We start from the raw sequence: 20,545 nt of genomic DNA on the forward strand, positions 1-20,545 counted from the left end.
TTCACCCTGCAGTGTGTTGTAACAGGTCAGTATTCACCCTGCAGTGTGTTGTAACAGGTCAGTATTCACCCTGCAGTGTGTTGTAACAGGTCAGTATTCACCCTGCAGTGTGTTGTAACAGGTCAGTATTCACCCTGCAGTGTGTTGTAACAGGTCAGTATTCACCCTGCAGTGTGTTGTAACAGGTCAGTATTCACCCTGCAGTGTGTTGTAACAGGTCAGTATTCACCCTGCAGTGTGTTGTAACAGGTCAGTATTCACAGGTCCTTCAGTGTGTTGTAACAGGTCAGTATTCACCCTGCAGTGTGTTGTAACAGGTCAGTATTCACCCTGCAGTGTGTTGTAACAGGTCAGTATTCACCCTGCAGTGTGTTGTAACAGGTCAGTATTCACCCTGCAGTGTGTTGTAACAGGTCAGTATTCACCCTGCAGTGTGTTGTAACAGGTCAGTATTCACCCTGCAGTGTGTTGTAACAGGTCAGTATTCACCCTGCAGTGTGTTGTAACAGGTCAGTATTCACCCTGCAGTGTGTTGTAACAGGTCAGTATTCACCCTGCAGTGTGTTGTAACAGGTCAGTATTCACCCTGCAGTGTGTTGTAACAGGTCAGTATTCACCCTGCAGTGTGTTGTAACAGGTCAGTATTCACCCTGCAGTGTGTTGTAACAGGTCAGTATTCACCCTGCAGTGTGTTGTAACAGGTCAGTACTCACCCTGCAGTGTGTTGTAACAGGTCAGTATTCACCCTGCAGTGTGTTGTAACAGGTCAGTATTCACCCTGCAGTGTGTTGTAACAGGTCAGTATTCACCCTGCAGTGTGTTGTAACAGGTCAGTATTCACCCTGCAGTGTGTTGTAACAGGTCAGTATTCACCCTGCAGTGTGTTGTAACAGGTCAGTATTCACCCTGCAGTGTGTTGTAACAGGTCAGTATTCACCCTGCAGTGTGTTGTAACAGGTCAGTATTCACCCTGCAGTGTGTTGTAACAGGTCAGTATTCACCCTGCAGTGTGTTGTAACAGGTCAGTACTCACCCTGCAGTGTGTTGTAACAGGTCAGTATTCACCCTGCAGTGTGTTGTAACAGGTCAGTATTCACCCTGCAGTGTGTTGTAACAGGTCAGTACTCACCCTGCAGTGTGTTGTAACAGGTCAGTACTCACCCTGCAGTGTGTTGTAACAGGTCAGTACTCACCCTGCAGTGTGTTGTAACAGGTCAGTATTCACCCTGCAGTGTGTTGTAACAGGTCAGTATTCACCCTGCAGTGTGTTGTAACAGGTCAGTATTCACCCTGCAGTGTGTTGTAACAGGTCAGTACTCACCCTGCAGTGTGTTGTAACAGGTCAGTATTCACCCTGCAGTGTGTTGTAACAGGTCAGTATTCACCCTGCAGTGTGTTGTAACAGGTCAGTATTCACCCTGCAGTGTGTTGTAACAGGTCAGTACTCACCCTGCAGTGTGTTGTAACAGGTCAGTATTCACCCTGCAGTGTGTTGTAACAGGTCAGTATTCACCCTGCAGTGTGTTGTAACAGGTCAGTATTCACCCTGCAGTGTGTTGTAACAGGTCAGTATTCACCCTGCAGTGTGTTGTAACAGGTCAGTATTCACCCTGCAGTGTGTTGTAACAGGTCAGTATTCACCCTGCAGTGTGTTGTAACAGGTCAGTATTCACCCTGCAGTGTGTTGTAACAGGTCAGTATTCACCCTGCAGTGTGTTGTAACAGGTCAGTACTCACCCTGCAGTGTGTTGTAACAGGTCAGTATTCACCCTGCAGTGTGTTGTAACAGGTCAGTATTCACCCTGCAGTGTGTTGTAACAGGTCAGTATTCACCCTGCAGTGTGTTGTAACAGGTCAGTATTCACCCTGCAGTGTGTTGTAACAGGTCAGTATTCACCCTGCAGTGTGTTGTAACAGGTCAGTATTCACCCTGCAGTGTGTTGTAACAGGTCAGTATTCACCCTGCAGTGTGTTGTAACAGGTCAGTATTCACCCTGCAGTGTGTTGTAACAGGTCAGTACTCACCCTGCAGTGTGTTGTAACAGGTCAGTATTCACCCTGCAGTGTGTTGTAACAGGTCAGTATTCACCCTGCAGTGTGTTGTAACAGGTCAGTATTCACCCTGCAGTGTGTTGTAACAGGTCAGTATTCACCCTGCAGTGTGTTGTAACAGGTCAGTATTCACCCTGCAGTGTGTTGTAACAGGTCAGTATTCACCCTGCAGTGTGTTGTAACAGGTCAGTATTCACCCTGCAGTGTGTTGTAACAGGTCAGTATTCACCCTGCAGTGTGTTGTAACAGGTCAGTATTCACCCTGCAGTGTGTTGTAACAGGTCAGTATTCACCCTGCAGTGTGTTGTAACAGGTCAGTATTCACCCTGCAGTGTGTTGTAACAGGTCAGTATTCACCCTGCAGTGTGTTGTAACAGGTCAGTATTCACCCTGCAGTGTGTTGTAACAGGTCAGTATTCACCCTGCAGTGTGTTGTAACAGGTCAGTATTCACCCTGCAGTGTGTTGTAACAGGTCAGTATTCACCCTGCAGTGTGTTGTAACAGGTCAGTATTCACCCTGCAGTGTGTTGTAACAGGTCAGTATTCACCCTGCAGTGTGTTGTAACAGGTCAGTATTCACCCTGCAGTGTGTTGTAACAGGTCAGTATTCACCCTGCAGTGTGTTGTAACAGGTCAGTATTCACCCTGCAGTGTGTTGTAACAGGTCAGTATTCACCCTGCAGTGTGTTGTAACAGGTCAGTATTCACCCTGCAGTGTGTTGTAACAGGTCAGTATTCACCCTGCAGTGTGTTGTAACAGGTCAGTATTCACCCTGCAGTGTGTTGTAACAGGTCAGTATTCACCCTGCAGTGTGTTGTAACAGGTCAGTATTCACCCTGCAGTGTGTTGTAACAGGTCAGTATTCACCCTGCAGTGTGTTGTAACAGGTCAGTATTCACCCTGCAGTGTGTTGTAACAGGTCAGTATTCACCCTGCAGTGTGTTGTAACAGGTCAGTATTCACCCTGCAGTGTGTTGTAACAGGTCAGTATTCACCCTGCAGTGTGTTGTAACAGGTCAGTATTCACCCTGCAGTGTGTTGTAACAGGTCAGTATTCACCCTGCAGTGTGTTGTAACAGGTCAGTATTCACCCTGCAGTGTGTTGTAACAGGTCAGTATTCACCCTGCAGTGTGTTGTAACAGGTCAGTATTCACCCTGCAGTGTGTTGTAACAGGTCAGTATTCACCCTGCAGTGTGTTGTAACAGGTCAGTATTCACCTGCAGTGTGTTGTAACAGGTCAGTACTCACCCTGCAGTGTGTTGTAACAGGTCAGTATTCACCCTGCAGTGTGTTGTAACAGGTCAGTATTCACCCTGCAGTGTGTTGTAACAGGTCAGTATTCACCCTGCAGTGTGTTGTAACAGGTCAGTACTCACCCTGCAGTGTGTTGTAACAGGTCAGTATTCACCCTGCAGTGTGTTGTAACAGGTCAGTATTCACCCTGCAGTGTGTTGTAACAGGTCAGTATTCACCCTGCAGTGTGTTGTAACAGGTCAGTATTCACCCTGCAGTGTGTTGTAACAGGTCAGTATTCACCCTGCAGTGTGTTGTAACAGGTCAGTACTCACCCTGCAGTGTGTTGTAACAGGTCAGTATTCACCCTGCAGTGTGTTGTAACAGGTCAGTATTCACCCTGCAGTGTGTTGTAACAGGTCAGTATTCACCCTGCAGTGTGTTGTAACAGGTCAGTATTCACCCTGCAGTGTGTTGTAACAGGTCAGTATTCACCCTGCAGTGTGTTGTAACAGGTCAGTATTCACCCTGCAGTGTGTTGTAACAGGTCAGTATTCACCCTGCAGTGTGTTGTAACAGGTCAGTATTCACCCTGCAGTGTGTTGTAACAGGTCAGTATTCACCCTGCAGTGTGTTGTAACAGGTCAGTATTCACCCTGCAGTGTGTTGTAACAGGTCAGTATTCACCCTGCAGTGTGTTGTAACAGGTCAGTATTCACCCTGCAGTGTGTTGTAACAGGTCAGTATTCACCCTGCAGTGTGTTGTAACAGGTCAGTATTCACCCTGCAGTGTGTTGTAACAGGTCAGTATTCACCCTGCAGTGTGTTGTAACAGGTCAGTATTCACCCTGCAGTGTGTTGTAACAGGTCAGTATTCACCCTGCAGTGTGTTGTAACAGGTCAGTATTCACCCTGCAGTGTGTTGTAACAGGTCAGTATTCACCCTGCAGTGTGTTGTAACAGGTCAGTATTCACCCTGCAGTGTGTTGTAACAGGTCAGTATTCACCCTGCAGTGTGTTGTAACAGGTCAGTATTCACCCTGCAGTGTGTTGTAACAGGTCAGTATTCACCCTGCAGTGTGTTGTAACAGGTCAGTATTCACCCTGCAGTGTGTTGTAACAGGTCAGTATTCACCCTGCAGTGTGTTGTAACAGGTCAGTATTCACCCTGCAGTGTGTTGTAACAGGTCAGTATTCACCCTGCAGTGTGTTGTAACAGGTCAGTATTCACCCTGCAGTGTGTTGTAACAGGTCAGTATTCACCCTGCAGTGTGTTGTAACAGGTCAGTATTCACCCTGCAGTGTGTTGTAACAGGTCAGTATTCACCCTGCAGTGTGTTGTAACAGGTCAGTATTCACCCTGCAGTGTGTTGTAACAGGTCAGTATTCACCCTGCAGTGTGTTGTAACAGGTCAGTATTCACCCTGCAGTGTGTTGTAACAGGTCAGTATTCAGTGTGTTGTAACAGGTCAGTATTCACCCTGCAGTGTGTTGTAACAGGTCAGTATTCACCCTGCAGTGTGTTGTAACAGGTCAGTATTCACCCTGCAGTGTGTTGTAACAGGTCAGTATTCACCCTGCAGTGTGTTGTAACAGGTCAGTATTCACCCTGCAGTGTGTTGTAACAGGTCAGTATTCACCCTGCAGTGTGTTGTAACAGGTCAGTATTCACCCTGCAGTGTGTTGTAACAGGTCAGTATTCACCCTGCAGTGTGTTGTAACAGGTCAGTATTCACCCTGCAGTGTGTTGTAACAGGTCAGTACTCACCCTGCAGTGTGTTGTAACAGGTCAGTATTCACCCTGCAGTGTGTTGTAACAGGTCAGTATTCACCCTGCAGTGTGTTGTAACAGGTCAGTATTCACCCTGCAGTGTGTTGTAACAGGTCAGTATTCACCCTGCAGTGTGTTGTAACAGGTCAGTATTCACCCTGCAGTGTGTTGTAACAGGTCAGTATTCACCCTGCAGTGTGTTGTAACAGGTCAGTATTCACCCTGCAGTGTGTTGTAACAGGTCAGTATTCACCCTGCAGTGTGTTGTAACAGGTCAGTATTCACCCTGCAGTGTGTTGTAACAGGTCAGTATTCACCCTGCAGTGTGTTGTAACAGGTCAGTATTCACCCTGCAGTGTGTTGTAACAGGTCAGTATTCACCCTGCAGTGTGTTGTAACAGGTCAGTACTCACCCTGCAGTGTGTTGTAACAGGTCAGTATTCACCCTGCAGTGTGTTGTAACAGGTCAGTATTCACCCTGCAGTGTGTTGTAACAGGTCAGTATTCACCCTGCAGTGTGTTGTAACAGGTCAGTATTCACCCTGCAGTGTGTTGTAACAGGTCAGTACTCACCCTGCAGTGTGTTGTAACAGGTCAGTATTCACCCTGCAGTGTGTTGTAACAGGTCAGTATTCACCCTGCAGTGTGTTGTAACAGGTCAGTATTCACCCTGCAGTGTGTTGTAACAGGTCAGTACTCACCCTGCAGTGTGTTGTAACAGGTCAGTATTCACCCTGCAGTGTGTTGTAACAGGTCAGTATTCACCCTGCAGTGTGTTGTAACAGGTCAGTATTCACCCTGCAGTGTGTTGTAACAGGTCAGTATTCACCCTGCAGTGTGTTGTAACAGGTCAGTATTCACCCTGCAGTGTGTTGTAACAGGTCAGTATTCACCCTGCAGTGTGTTGTAACAGGTCAGTATTCACCCTGCAGTGTGTTGTAACAGGTCAGTATTCACCCTGCAGTGTGTTGTAACAGGTCAGTATTCACCCTGCAGTGTGTTGTAACAGGTCAGTATTCACCCTGCAGTGTGTTGTAACAGGTCAGTATTCACCCTGCAGTGTGTTGTTGTATTCACCCTGCAGTGTGTTCAGGTCATTCACCCTGCAGTGTGTTGTAACAGGTCAGTATTCACCCTGCAGTGTGTTGTAACAGGTCAGTATTCACCCTGCAGTGTGTTGTAACAGGTCAGTATTCACCCTGCAGTGTGTTGTAACAGGTCAGTATTCACCCTGCAGTGTGTTGTAACAGGTCAGTATTCACCCTGCAGTGTGTTGTAACAGGTCAGTACTCACCCTGCAGTGTGTTGTAACAGGTCAGTATTCACCCTGCAGTGTGTTGTAACAGGTCAGTATTCACCCTGCAGTGTGTTGTAACAGGTCAGTATTCACCCTGCAGTGTGTTGTAACAGGTCAGTATTCACCCTGCAGTGTGTTGTAACAGGTCAGTATTCACCCTGCAGTGTGTTGTAACAGGTCAGTATTCACCCTGCAGTGTGTTGTAACAGGTCAGTATTCACCCTGCAGTGTGTTGTAACAGGTCAGTATTCACCCTGCAGTGTGTTGTAACAGGTCAGTATTCACCCTGCAGTGTGTTGTAACAGGTCAGTATTCACCCTGCAGTGTGTTGTAACAGGTCAGTATTCACCCTGCAGTGTGTTGTAACAGGTCAGTATTCACCCTGCAGTGTGTTGTAACAGGTCAGTATTCACCCTGCAGTGTGTTGTAACAGGTCAGTATTCACCCTGCAGTGTGTTGTAACAGGTCAGTATTCACCCTGCAGTGTGTTGTAACAGGTCAGTATTCACCCTGCAGTGTGTTGTAACAGGTCAGTATTCACCCTGCAGTGTGTTGTAACAGGTCAGTATTCACCCTGCAGTGTGTTGTAACAGGTCAGTATTCACCCTGCAGTGTGTTGTAACAGGTCAGTATTCACCCTGCAGTGTGTTGTAACAGGTCAGTATTCACCCTGCAGTGTGTTGTAACAGGTCAGTATTCACCCTGCAGTGTGTTGTAACAGGTCAGTATTCACCCTGCAGTGTGTTGTAACAGGTCAGTATTCACCCTGCAGTGTGTTGTAACAGGTCAGTATTCACCCTGCAGTGTGTTGTAACAGGTCAGTATTCACCCTGCAGTGTGTTGTAACAGGTCAGTATTCACCCTGCAGTGTGTTGTAACAGGTCAGTATTCACCCTGCAGTGTGTTGTAACAGGTCAGTATTCACCCTGCAGTGTGTTGTAACAGGTCAGTATTCACCCTGCAGTGTGTTGTAACAGGTCAGTATTCACCCTGCAGTGTGTTGTAACAGGTCAGTATTCACCCTGCAGTGTGTTGTAACAGGTCAGTATTCACCCTGCAGTGTGTTGTAACAGGTCAGTATTCACCCTGCAGTGTGTTGTAACAGGTCAGTACTCACCCTGCAGTGTGTTGTAACAGGTCAGTATTCACCCTGCAGTGTGTTGTAACAGGTCAGTATTCACCCTGCAGTGTGTTGTAACAGGTCAGTATTCACCCTGCAGTGTGTTGTAACAGGTCAGTACTCACCCTGCAGTGTGTTGTAACAGGTCAGTATTCACCCTGCAGTGTGTTGTAACAGGTCAGTATTCACCCTGCAGTGTGTTGTAACAGGTCAGTATTCACCCTGCAGTGTGTTGTAACAGGTCAGTATTCACCCTGCAGTGTGTTGTAACAGGTCAGTATTCACCCTGCAGTGTGTTGTAACAGGTCAGTATTCACCCTGCAGTGTGTTGTAACAGGTCAGTATTCACCCTGCAGTGTGTTGTAACAGGTCAGTATTCACCCTGCAGTGTGTTGTAACAGGTCAGTATTCACCCTGCAGTGTGTTGTAACAGGTCAGTATTCACCCTGCAGTGTGTTGTAACAGGTCAGTATTCACCCTGCAGTGTGTTGTAACAGGTCAGTATTCACCCTGCAGTGTGTTGTAACAGGTCAGTATTCACCCTGCAGTGTGTTGTAACAGGTCAGTATTCACCCTGCAGTGTGTTGTAACAGGTCAGTATTCACCCTGCAGTGTGTTGTAACAGGTCAGTATTCACCCTGCAGTGTGTTGTAACAGGTCAGTATTCACCCTGCAGTGTGTTGTAACAGGTCAGTATTCACCCTGCAGTGTGTTGTAACAGGTCAGTACTCACCCTGCAGTGTGTTGTAACAGGTCAGTATTCACCCTGCAGTGTGTTGTAACAGGTCAGTATTCACCCTGCAGTGTTGTAACAGGTCAGTACTCACCCTGCAGTGTGTTGTAACAGGTCAATACTCACCCTGCAGTGTGTTGTAACAGGTCAGTATTCACCCTGCAGTGTGTTGTAACAGGTCAGTATTCACCCTGCAGTGTGTTGTAACAGGTCAGTATTCACCCTGCAGTGTGTTGTAACAGGTCAGTATTCACCCTGCAGTGTGTTGTAACAGGTCAGTATTCACCCTGCAGTGTGTTGTAACAGGTCAGTATTCACCCTGCAGTGTGTTGTAACAGGTCAGTATTCACCCTGCAGTGTGTTGTAACAGGTCAGTATTCACCCTGCAGTGTGTTGTAACAGGTCAGTATTCACCCTGCAGTGTGTTGTAACAGGTCAGTATTCACCCTGCAGTGTGTTGTAACAGGTCAGTATTCACCCTGCAGTGTGTTGTAACAGGTCAGTATTCACCCTGCAGTGTGTTGTAACAGGTCAGTATTCACCCTGCAGTGTGTTGTAACAGGTCAGTATTCACCCTGCAGTGTGTTGTAACAGGTCAGTATTCACCCTGCAGTGTGTTGTAACAGGTCAGTATTCACCCTGCAGTGTGTTGTAACAGGTCAGTATTCACCCTGCAGTGTGTTGTAACAGGTCAGTATTCACCCTGCAGTGTGTTGTAACAGGTCAGTACTCACCCTGCAGTGTGTTGTAACAGGTCAGTATTCACCCTGCAGTGTGTTGTAACAGGTCAGTATTCACCCTGCAGTGTGTTGTAACAGGTCAGTATTCACCCTGCAGTGTGTTGTAACAGGTCAGTATTCACCCTGCAGTGTGTTGTAACAGGTCAGTATTCACCCTGCAGTGTGTTGTAACAGGTCAGTACTCACCCTGCAGTGTGTTGTAACAGGTCAGTATTCACCCTGCAGTGTGTTGTAACAGGTCAGTATTCACCCTGCAGTGTGTTGTAACAGGTCAGTATTCACCCTGCAGTGTGTTGTAACAGGTCAGTATTCACCCTGCAGTGTGTTGTAACAGGTCAGTATTCACCCTGCAGTGTGTTGTAACAGGTCAGTATTCACCCTGCAGTGTGTTGTAACAGGTCAGTATTCACCCTGCAGTGTGTTGTAACAGGTCAGTATTCACCCTGCAGTGTGTTGTAACAGGTCAGTATTCACCCTGCAGTGTGTTGTAACAGGTCAGTATTCACCCTGCAGTGTGTTGTAACAGGTCAGTATTCACCCTGCAGTGTGTTGTAACAGGTCAGTATTCACCCTGCAGTGTGTTGTAACAGGTCAGTATTCACCCTGCAGTGTGTTGTAACAGGTCAGTATTCACCCTGCAGTGTGTTGTAACAGGTCAGTATTCACCCTGCCTGCAGTATTCACCCTGCAGTGTGTTGTAACAGGTCAGTATTCACCCTGCAGTGTGTTGTAACAGGTCAGTATTCACCCTGCAGTGTGTTGTAACAGGTCAGTATTCACCCTGCAGTGTGTTGTAACAGGTCAGTATTCACCCTGCAGTGTGTTGTAACAGGTCAGTATTCACCCTGCAGTGTGTTGTAACAGGTCAGTATTCACCCTGCAGTGTGTTGTAACAGGTCAGTATTCACCCTGCAGTGTGTTGTAACAGGTCAGTATTCACCCTGCAGTGTGTTGTAACAGGTCAGTACTCACCCTGCAGTGTGTTGTAACAGGTCAGTATTCACCCTGCAGTGTGTTGTAACAGGTCAGTATTCACCCTGCAGTGTGTTGTAACAGGTCAGTATTCACCCTGCAGTGTGTTGTAACAGGTCAGTATTCACCCTGCAGTGTGTTGTAACAGGTCAGTATTCACCCTGCAGTGTGTTGTAACAGGTCAGTACTCACCCTGCAGTGTGTTGTAACAGGTCAGTATTCACCCTGCAGTGTGTTGTAACAGGTCAGTATTCACCCTGCAGTGTGTTGTAACAGGTCAGTATTCACCCTGCAGTGTGTTGTAACAGGTCAGTATTCACCCTGCAGTGTGTTGTAACAGGTCAGTATTCACCCTGCAGTGTGTTGTAACAGGTCAGTATTCACCCTGCAGTGTGTTGTAACAGGTCAGTATTCACCCTGCAGTGTGTTGTAACAGGTCAGTATTCACCCTGCAGTGTGTTGTAACAGGTCAGTATTCACCCTGCAGTGTGTTGTAACAGGTCAGTATTCACCCTGCAGTGTGTTGTAACAGGTCAGTATTCACCCTGCAGTGTGTTGTAACAGGTCAGTATTCACCCTGCAGTGTGTTGTAACAGGTCAGTATTCACCCTGCAGTGTGTTGTAACAGGTCAGTATTCACCCTGCAGTGTGTTGTAACAGGTCAGTATTCACCCTGCAGTGTGTTGTAACAGGTCAGTATTCACCCTGCAGTGTGTTGTAACAGGTCAGTATTCACCCTGCAGTGTGTTGTAACAGGTCAGTATTCACCCTGCAGTGTGTTGTAACAGGTCAGTACTCACCCTGCAGTGTGTTGTAACAGGTCAGTATTCACCCTGCAGTGTGTTGTAACAGGTCAGTATTCACCCTGCAGTGTGTTGTAACAGGTCAGTACTCACCCTGCAGTGTGTTGTAACAGGTCAGTACTCACCCTGCAGTGTGTTGTAACAGGTCAGTATTCACCCTGCAGTGTGTTGTAACAGGTCAGTATTCACCCTGCAGTGTGTTGTAACAGGTCAGTACTCACCCTGCAGTGTGTTGTAACAGGTCAGTATTCACCCTGCAGTGTGTTGTAACAGGTCAGTATTCACCCTGCAGTGTGTTGTAACAGGTCAGTATTCACCCTGCAGTGTGTTGTAACAGGTCAGTATTCACCCTGCAGTGTGTTGTAACAGGTCAGTATTCACCCTGCAGTGTGTTGTAACAGGTCAGTATTCACCCTGCAGTGTGTTGTAACAGGTCAGTATTCACCCTGCAGTGTGTTGTAACAGGTCAGTATTCACCCTGCAGTGTGTTGTAACAGGTCAGTATTCACCCTGCAGTGTGTTGTAACAGGTCAGTATTCACCCTGCAGTGTGTTGTAACAGGTCAGTATTCACCCTGCAGTGTGTTGTAACAGGTCAGTATTCACCCTGCAGTGTGTTGTAACAGGTCAGTACTCACCCTGCAGTGTGTTGTAACAGGTCAGTATTCACCCTGCAGTGTGTTGTAACAGGTCAGTATTCACCCTGCAGTGTGTTGTAACAGGTCAGTATTCACCCTGCAGTGTGTTGTAACAGGTCAGTATTCACCCTGCAGTGTGTTGTAACAGGTCAGTATTCACCCTGCAGTGTGTTGTAACAGGTCAGTATTCACCCTGCAGTGTGTTGTAACAGGTCAGTATTCACCCTGCAGTGTGTTGTAACAGGTCAGTATTCACCCTGCAGTGTGTTGTAACAGGTCAGTATTCACCCTGCAGTGTGTTGTAACAGGTCAGTATTCACCCTGCAGTGTGTTGTAACAGGTCAGTATTCACCCTGCAGTGTGTTGTAACAGGTCAGTATTCACCCTGCAGTGTGTTGTAACAGGTCAGTATTCACCCTGCAGTGTGTTGTAACAGGTCAGTATTCACCCTGCAGTGTGTTGTAACAGGTCAGTATTCACCCTGCAGTGTGTTGTAACAGGTCAGTATTCACCCTGCAGTGTGTTGTAACAGGTCAGTACTCACCCTGCAGTGTGTTGTAACAGGTCAGTATTCACCCTGCAGTGTGTTGTAACAGGTCAGTATTCACCCTGCAGTGTGTTGTAACAGGTCAGTATTCACCCTGCAGTGTGTTGTAACAGGTCAGTATTCACCCTGCAGTGTGTTGTAACAGGTCAGTATTCACCCTGCAGTGTGTTGTAACAGGTCAGTATTCACCCTGCAGTGTGTTGTAACAGGTCAGTATTCACCCTGCAGTGTGTTGTAACAGGTCAGTATTCACCCTGCAGTGTGTTGTAACAGGTCAGTATTCACCCTGCAGTGTGTTGTAACAGGTCAGTATTCAACCTGCAGTGTGTTGTAACAGGTCAGTATTCACCCTGCAGTGTGTTGTAACAGGTCAGTATTCACCCTGCAGTGTGTTGTAACAGGTCAGTATTCACCCTGCAGTGTGTTGTAACAGGTCAGTATTCACCCTGCAGTGTGTTGTAACAGGTCAGTATTCACCCTGCAGTGTGTTGTAACAGGTCAGTATTCACCCTGCAGTGTGTTGTAACAGGTCAGTATTCACCCTGCAGTGTGTTGTAACAGGTCAGTACTCACCCTGCAGTGTGTTGTAACAGGTCAGTACTCACCCTGCAGTGTGTGTAACAGGTCAGTATTCACCCTGCAGTGTGTTGTAACAGGTCAGTACTCACCCTGCAGTGTGTTGTAACAGGTCAGTATTCACCCTGCAGTGTGTTGTAACAGGTCAGTATTCACCCTGCAGTGTGTTGTAACAGGTCAGTATTCACCCTGCAGTGTGTTGTAACAGGTCAGTATTCACCCTGCAGTGTGTTGTAACAGGTCAGTATTCACCCTGCAGTGTGTTGTAACAGGTCAGTATTCACCCTGCAGTGTGTTGTAACAGGTCAGTATTCACCCTGCAGTGTGTTGTAACAGGTCAGTACTCACCCTGCAGTGTGTTGTAACAGGTCAGTATTCACCCTGCAGTGTGTTGTAACAGGTCAGTACTCACCCTGCAGTGTGTTGTAACAGGTCAGTATTCACCCTGCAGTGTGTTGTAACAGGTCAGTATTCACCCTGCAGTGTGTTGTAACAGGTCAGTATTCACCCTGCAGTGTGTTGTAACAGGTCAGTATTCACCCTGCAGTGTGTTGTAACAGGTCAGTATTCACCCTGCAGTGTGTTGTAACAGGTCAGTATTCACCCTGCAGTGTGTTGTAACAGGTCAGTATTCACCCTGCAGTGTGTTGTAACAGGTCAGTATTCACCCTGCAGTGTGTTGTAACAGGTCAGTATTCACCCTGCAGTGTGTTGTAACAGGTCAGTATTCACCCTGCAGTGTGTTGTAACAGGTCAGTATTCACCCTGCAGTGTGTTGTAACAGGTCAGTATTCACCCTGCAGTGTGTTGTAACAGGTCAGTATTCACCCTGCAGTGTGTTGTAACAGGTCAGTATTCACCCTGCAGTGTGTTGTAACAGGTCAGTATTCACCCTGCAGTGTGTTGTAACAGGTCAGTATTCACCCTGCAGTGTGTTGTAACAGGTCAGTATTCACCCTGCAGTGTGTTGTAACAGGTCAGTATTCACCCTGCAGTGTGTTGTAACAGGTCAGTATTCACCCTGCAGTGTGTTGTAACAGGTCAGTATTCACCCTGACAGTGTGTTGTAACAGGTCAGTATTCACCCTGCAGTGTGTTGTAACAGGTCAGTATTCACCCTGCAGTGTGTTGTAACAGGTCAGTATTCACCCTGCAGTGTGTTGTAACAGGTCAGTATTCACCCTGCAGTGTGTTGTAACAGGTCAGTATTCACCCTGCAGTGTGTTGTAACAGGTCAGTATTCACCCTGCAGTGTGTTGTAACAGGTCAGTATTCACCCTGCAGTGTGTTGTAACAGGTCAGTATTCACCCTGCAGTGTGTTGTAACAGGTCAGTACTCACCCTGCAGTGTGTTGTAACAGGTCAGTATTCACCCTGCAGTGTGTTGTAACAGGTCAGTACTCACCCTGCAGTGTGTTGTAACAGGTCAGTATTCACCCTGCAGTGTGTTGTAACAGGTCAGTATTCACCCTGCAGTGTGTTGTAACAGGTCAGTATTCACCCTGCAGTGTGTTGTAACAGGTCAGTATTCACCCTGCAGTGTGTTGTAACAGGTCAGTATTCACCCTGCAGTGTGTTGTAACAGGTCAGTATTCACCCTGCAGTGTGTTGTAACAGGTCAGTATTCACCCTGCAGTGTGTTGTAACAGGTCAGTATTCACCCTGCAGTGTGTTGTAACAGGTCAGTATTCACCCTGCAGTGTGTTGTAACAGGTCAGTATTCACCCTGCAGTGTGTTGTAACAGGTCAGTATTCACCCTGCAGTGTGTTGTAACAGGTCAGTATTCACCCTGCAGTGTGTTGTAACAGGTCAGTATTCACCCTGCAGTGTGTTGTAACAGGTCAGTATTCACCCTGCAGTGTGTTGTAACAGGTCAGTATTCACCCTGCAGTGTGTTGTAACAGGTCAGTATTCACCCTGCAGTGTGTTGTAACAGGTCAGTATTCACCCTGCAGTGTGTTGTAACAGGTCAGTATTCACCCTGCAGTGTGTTGTAACAGGTCAGTATTCACCCTGCAGTGTGTTGTAACAGGTCAGTATTCACCCTGCAGTGTGTTGTAACAGGTCAGTATTCACCCTGCAGTGTGTTGTAACAGGTCAGTATTCACCCTGCAGTGTGTTGTAACAGGTCAGTACTCACCCTGCAGTGTGTTGTAACAGGTCAGTATTCACCCTGCAGTGTGTTGTAACAGGTCAGTATTCACCCTGCAGTGTGTTGTAACAGGTCAGTATTCACCCTGCAGTGTGTTGTAACAGGTCAGTATTCACCCTGCAGTGTGTTGTAACAGGTCAGTATTCACCCTGCAGTGTGTTGTAACAGGTCAGTATTCACCCTGCAGTGTGTTGTAACAGGTCAGTATTCACCCTGCAGTGTGTTGTAACAGGTCAGTATTCACCCTGCAGTGTGTTGTAACAGGTCAGTATTCAACCTGCAGTGTGTTGTAACAGGTCAGTATTCACCCTGCAGTGTGTTGTAACAGGTCAGTATTCACCCTGCAGTGTGTTGTAACAGGTCAGTATTCACCCTGCAGTGTGTTGTAACAGGTCAGTATTCACCCTGCAGTGTGTTGTAACAGGTCAGTATTCACCCTGCAGTGTGTTGTAACAGGTCAGTATTCACCCTGCAGTGTGTTGTAACAGGTCAGTATTCACCCTGCAGTGTGTTGTAACAGGTCAGTATTCACCCTGCAGTGTGTTGTAACAGGTCAGTATTCACCCTGCAGTGTGTTGTAACAGGTCAGTATTCACCCTGCAGTGTGTTGTAACAGGTCAGTATTCAACCTGCAGTGTGTTGTAACAGGTCAGTATTCAACCTGCAGTGTGTTGTAACAGGTCAGTATTCAACCTGCAGTGTGTTGTAACAGGTCAGTATTCAACCTGCAGTGTGTTGTAACAGGTCAGTATTCACCCTGCAGTGTGTTGTAACAGGTCAGTATTCAACCTGCAGTGTGTTGTAACAGGTAAATGTTATTAGTTTACTTACTACAGGGCAGAGTCGTTGAGTTCAAACTCGTAACCCCTGGCCGCGGCCTCTCGGACCCCCTGGTCAGCCCACAGACAGGAAAGGGCGTGGCCAATGAAAGGAAACAGCACCTGATCCTCATCAAAACACCTCCCACAGGACAACACAGAGTGGGCGTGCACCTGGGGGGTGAGAACAAAGAGGGTATCATGTCCATACAGTTTACATGACACAGTACTGACTGGACATGAAGCCACACACGCTGCCGACCCCAAACTCTCTCACACAGCACGAATGACAAGGAAAGGTTATCAGTAGATGAAATTCATCACAGTTTCACAGCTCTAGTTATGAGCTGTCAGACTCAGTGTGGGTGGTGATGCTTTAAGCTCTGTTACCTTTGGCAATAAAGGTATTCAAATTGAATGGAACCTGACAATAACACCTCCCACCCAGTCTCTCACACACCGTCTCCCGATCACACCTCTGTACCATGTCATTACAGAGCAATTACACTACAACTCATTCACTTAACTGGCTATTATTGATGCCCATTTGAACTATGACATTCTAACACAAAATAAAACTAGAGAGAGTGTGTTTGTGTGTGTGTATCTGTGTCCGTATCTCTGTGTGTGTGTGTATCTGTGTCCGTATCTCTGTGTGTGTGTGTATCTGTGTCCGTATCTCTGTGTGTGTGTGCGTGTGTCCGTATCTCTGTGTGTGTGTGTGTTTGTGTATCTGTGTCCGTATCTCTGTGTGTGTATGTGTGTGTGTGTGTGTGTGTGTGTATCTGTGTCCGTATCTCTGTGTGTGTGTGTCTGTGTGTGTGTGTATCTGTGTCCGTATCTCTGTGTGTGTATCTGTGTCCGTATCCCTGTGTGTGTGTGTGTGTGTGTGTGTATCCGTATCTCTGTGTGTGTGTGTGTGTGTGTGTGTGTGTGTGTGTGTGTGTGTGTGTGTGTGTGAGGGAATGTCCTGAGCTGCCAACAGACTAATGGGTCAGGGCTGAGTAAACATGGAGAGCAGCAGCAGCCAATCAGACCACTGGGACCCGCCAGCCTTCTGTGTGTGTGTGTGTGTGTGTGTGTGTGTGTGTGTGTGTGTGTGTGACAGACACTACTGTCTGCTGTAGGCATGCTGCCCTCTAGTGTCTGTCTGGACAAATCACACTAAAGCCATCAAGTGAAGTAGTGTTTCTATGAGGTGGAGACGAAGAGAGCAAGAAAGAGAAAGAGAAAGAGAAACAGACAGACAGACAGTGAGTACGATAGACAAGACAGACAGACAGAGACAGACAGACAGTGAGAACGATAGACAAGACAGACAGACAGAGACAGACAGACAGACAGTGAGAACGATAGACAAGACAGACAGACAGAGACAGACAGACAGTGATAGCGATAGACAAGACAGACAGACAGAGACAGACAGACAGTGAGAACGATAGACAAGACAGACAGACAGAGACAGACAGACAGTGAGAACGATAGACAAGACAGACAGACAGAGACAGACAGACAGTGAGAGCGATAGACAAGACAGACAGACAGAGACAGACAGTGAGAACGATAGACAAGACAGACAGACAGAGACAGACAGACAGTGAGAGCGATAGACAAGACAGACAGACAGAGACAGACAGACAGAACGATAGACAAGACAGACAGACAGAGACAGACAGACAGTGAGAACGATAGACAAGACAGACAGACAGAGACAGACAGACAGACAGTGAGAGCGATAGACAAGACAGACAGACAGAGACAGACAGACAGACAGTGAGAACGATAGACAAGACAGACAGACAGTGAGAACGATAGACAAGACAGACAGACAGTGAGAACGATAGACAAGACAGACAGACAGTGAGAACGATAGACAAGACAGACAGACAGTGAGAACGATAGACAAGACACACAGACAGTGAGAACGATAGACAAGACAGACAGACAGTGAGAACGATAGACAAGACAGACAGACAGTGAGAACGATAGACAAGACAGACAGACAGAGACAGACAGACAGTGAGAGCGATAGACAAGACAGACAGACAGAGACAGACAGTGAGAATGATAGACAAGACAGACAGACAGAGACAGACAGACAGTGAGAACGATAGACAAGACAGACAGACAGAGACAGACAGACAGTGAGAGCGATAGACAAGACAGACAGACAGAGACAGACAGACAGACAGTGAGAACGATAGACAAGACAGACAGAGACAGACAGACAGTGAGAGTGAGACAGAGACAGACAGACAGACAGACAGACAGACAGACAGACAGACAGACAGACAGACAGACAGACAGAGCGACAGACAGAGCGACAGACAGACAGTGAGAGCGACAGACAGACAGACAGTGAGAGCGATAGACAAGACAGACAGACAGAGACAGACAGACAGTGAGAGCGACAGACAAGACAGACAGACAGAGACAGACAGACAGTGAGAGCGACAGACAGACAGTGAGAACGACGGACAGACAGACAGTGAGAGCGATAGACAAGACAGACAGACAGACAGACAGACAGACAGACAGACAGACAGACAGACAGACAGACAGACAGACAGACAGACAGTGAGAGACAGACAGACAGACAGCACAGACAGACAGACAGGCAGACAGGCAGAGAGAGCGACAGACAGACAGACAGGCAGACAGGCAGAGAGAGCGACAGACAGACAGACAGGCAGAGAGAGCGACAGACAGACAGACAGAGACAGACAGACAGACAGACAGACAGACAGACAGAGCGACAGACAGAGCGACAGACAGACAGTGAGAGCGACAGACAGACAGACAGTGAGAGCGATAGACAAGACAGACAGACAGAGACAGACAGACAGTGAGAGCGACAGACAAGACAGACAGACAGAGACAGACAGACAGTGAGAGCGACAGACAGACAGTGAGAACGACGGACAGACAGACAGTGAGAGCGATAGACAAGACAGACAGACAGACAGACAGACAGTGAGAGCGACAGACAGACAGACAGACAGACAGACAGACAGACAGACAGACAGACAGACAGTGAGAGCGACAGACAGACAGACAGGCAGACAGGCAGAGAGAGCGACAGACAGACAGACAGGCAGACAGGCAGAGAGAGCGACAGACAGACAGACAGGCAGAGAGAGCGACAGACAGACAGACAGAGCGACAGACAGACAGACAGACAGACAGACAGACAGACAGACAGACAGACAGACAGACAGACAGAGAGAGACAGACTGACAGACAGACAGTGAGAGCGACAGACAGACAGAGAGAGCGACAGACAGACAGAGAGACAGACAGACAGACAGACAGGACACTCCATCTCCCTCTCTAACCTTGTTCTTGCTGTTAGTCAGGTTGATCCGGAGAATGCCCATCCCATGGAGGACAAACTTCATAGAGGTCAGAAGATTGTCCAGCACTGCCGGCTGTACGGGGTCAACAGGGCAGGGGTCAGAGGTAAAAATGTAAAAACAGTTACCACGGCAACGGTGTTCACACCACACAGGAAAAGTACATATAGAACGCATCTGAAAACCCTGTGTATGAAACTACTTTAGTCAAATTAGTGCACTATGGGTAACGGTGCCATTTCAGACACAACTGTAGCCTCTATAACCAAAAAGATCAGACATGAATTACATAGCAACAGTGACAACAACTTTGACTCTCATCCAGGTCGACATCCGATACCATTGGGGGCTCCGTGGCATTTGCCAGACTATCCCTCCAGGCCCAACCATTTATATAACCTCTTCAAATAAAAGGGTGTTCATTCAAATCAACCATTTTGAAAAGAAGGAGATATCAGACACCCTGGTTCTGCTCAAGAGGAGATATCAGCCCAACAACCTGTTAAGACCAGGAGATATCAGACACGCCCCTTGTTAAGAGGAGATATCAGACAACTGTTAAGAGGAGATATCAGACCTGATCCAAATCAGTCAGGTTTAAGAGGAGATATCAGCCCTGTTAAGATCCTTCGAGATATCAGACCTGTTAAGACGAGATATCAGACCTGTTAAGAGGGCTCTGTTCTAGGAGATATCAGACCTGTTAAGAGGAGATATCAGACCTGTTAAGAGGAGATATCAGACCTGCTCTTCCTAAGACTGGTTCCATGATCTATCACGGTTGACAACTCCATTGTGTCCTCCTTAAGAAGGAGATATCAGACCTGTTCATGCTCTACAACATAAGAGGAGATATCCAGGCACTTGTCATCTGTTAAGACTCGCTGTTGGCTGGGCTCCCTGCCGAGATATCAGACCTGTTAAGACTGGAGATATCAGACCTGTTAAGAGGGGATATCAGACCTCCAGGCTCTAAGACAAGGGAGATATGACCTGTTACCAGAGGAGATATCAGACCTGTGTGAAGACTCCAGGAGAGAATCAGACCTCGCCTCCCTTACAGTTCCCGCTCAGCCCAGTCAAAACTGGCTGCTCTATGGTGGAACAAACCTGACGCCAGGAAGAGGAGATATCAGACACCTGTTAAGACCGAGATATCAGACCTGTAAAAGATTTAGATGCACTATTGTAGTGGCAGACTGGATGTTAAGAGTGAGATATCTGGATAAGACCTGCAAAATGACTTAAATGTAAATGTAAAAAAACACCATACAGACAACCTTTATATAACCTCTTCAAATAAAAAGGGTGTTATTCAAACAGTTAAGAGGAGATATCAGACCTGTTAAGAGGAGATATCAGACCTGTTAAGAGGAGATATCAGACCTGTTAAGAGGAGATATCAGACCTGTTAAGAGGAGATATCAGACCAGAGATATCCTGTTAAGAGGAGATATCAGACCTGTTAAGAGGAGATATCAGACCTGTTAAGAGGAGATATCAGACCTGTTAAGAGGAGATATCAGACCTGTTAAGAGGAGATATCAGACCTAAGACGAGTTAAGAGGAGATATCAGACCTGTTAAGAGGAGATATCAGACCTGTTAAGAGGAGATATCAGACCTGTGTGAAGAGAGATATCAGACCTGTTAAGAGGAGATATCAGACCTGTTAAGAGTTAGAGAGGAGATATCAGACCTGTTAAGAGGAGATATCAGACCTGTTAAGAGGAGATA

The 20,545-nt window shown here is 47.1% G+C and overlaps 1 protein-coding gene across 1 annotated transcript in view; it reads right to left on the bottom strand.

The window, feature by feature from the left end:
• The window catches only part of gnav1 (guanine nucleotide binding protein (G protein) alpha v1), a 61,540-nt gene that overhangs the window by 21,058 nt on the left and 19,937 nt on the right, over nucleotides 1-20,545 (bottom strand). Inside the window, 2 exon segments of the mRNA XM_065001250.1 lie at nucleotides 15,470-15,630; nucleotides 18,792-18,884. Coding sequence (XP_064857322.1) covers nucleotides 15,470-15,630; nucleotides 18,792-18,884 — 254 coding nt within the window.

Source organism: Oncorhynchus nerka, linkage group LG15, assembly GCF_034236695.1.
Source record: "Oncorhynchus nerka isolate Pitt River linkage group LG15, Oner_Uvic_2.0, whole genome shotgun sequence".
NCBI classification, from domain to species: Eukaryota; Metazoa; Chordata; class Actinopteri; order Salmoniformes; family Salmonidae; genus Oncorhynchus; species Oncorhynchus nerka.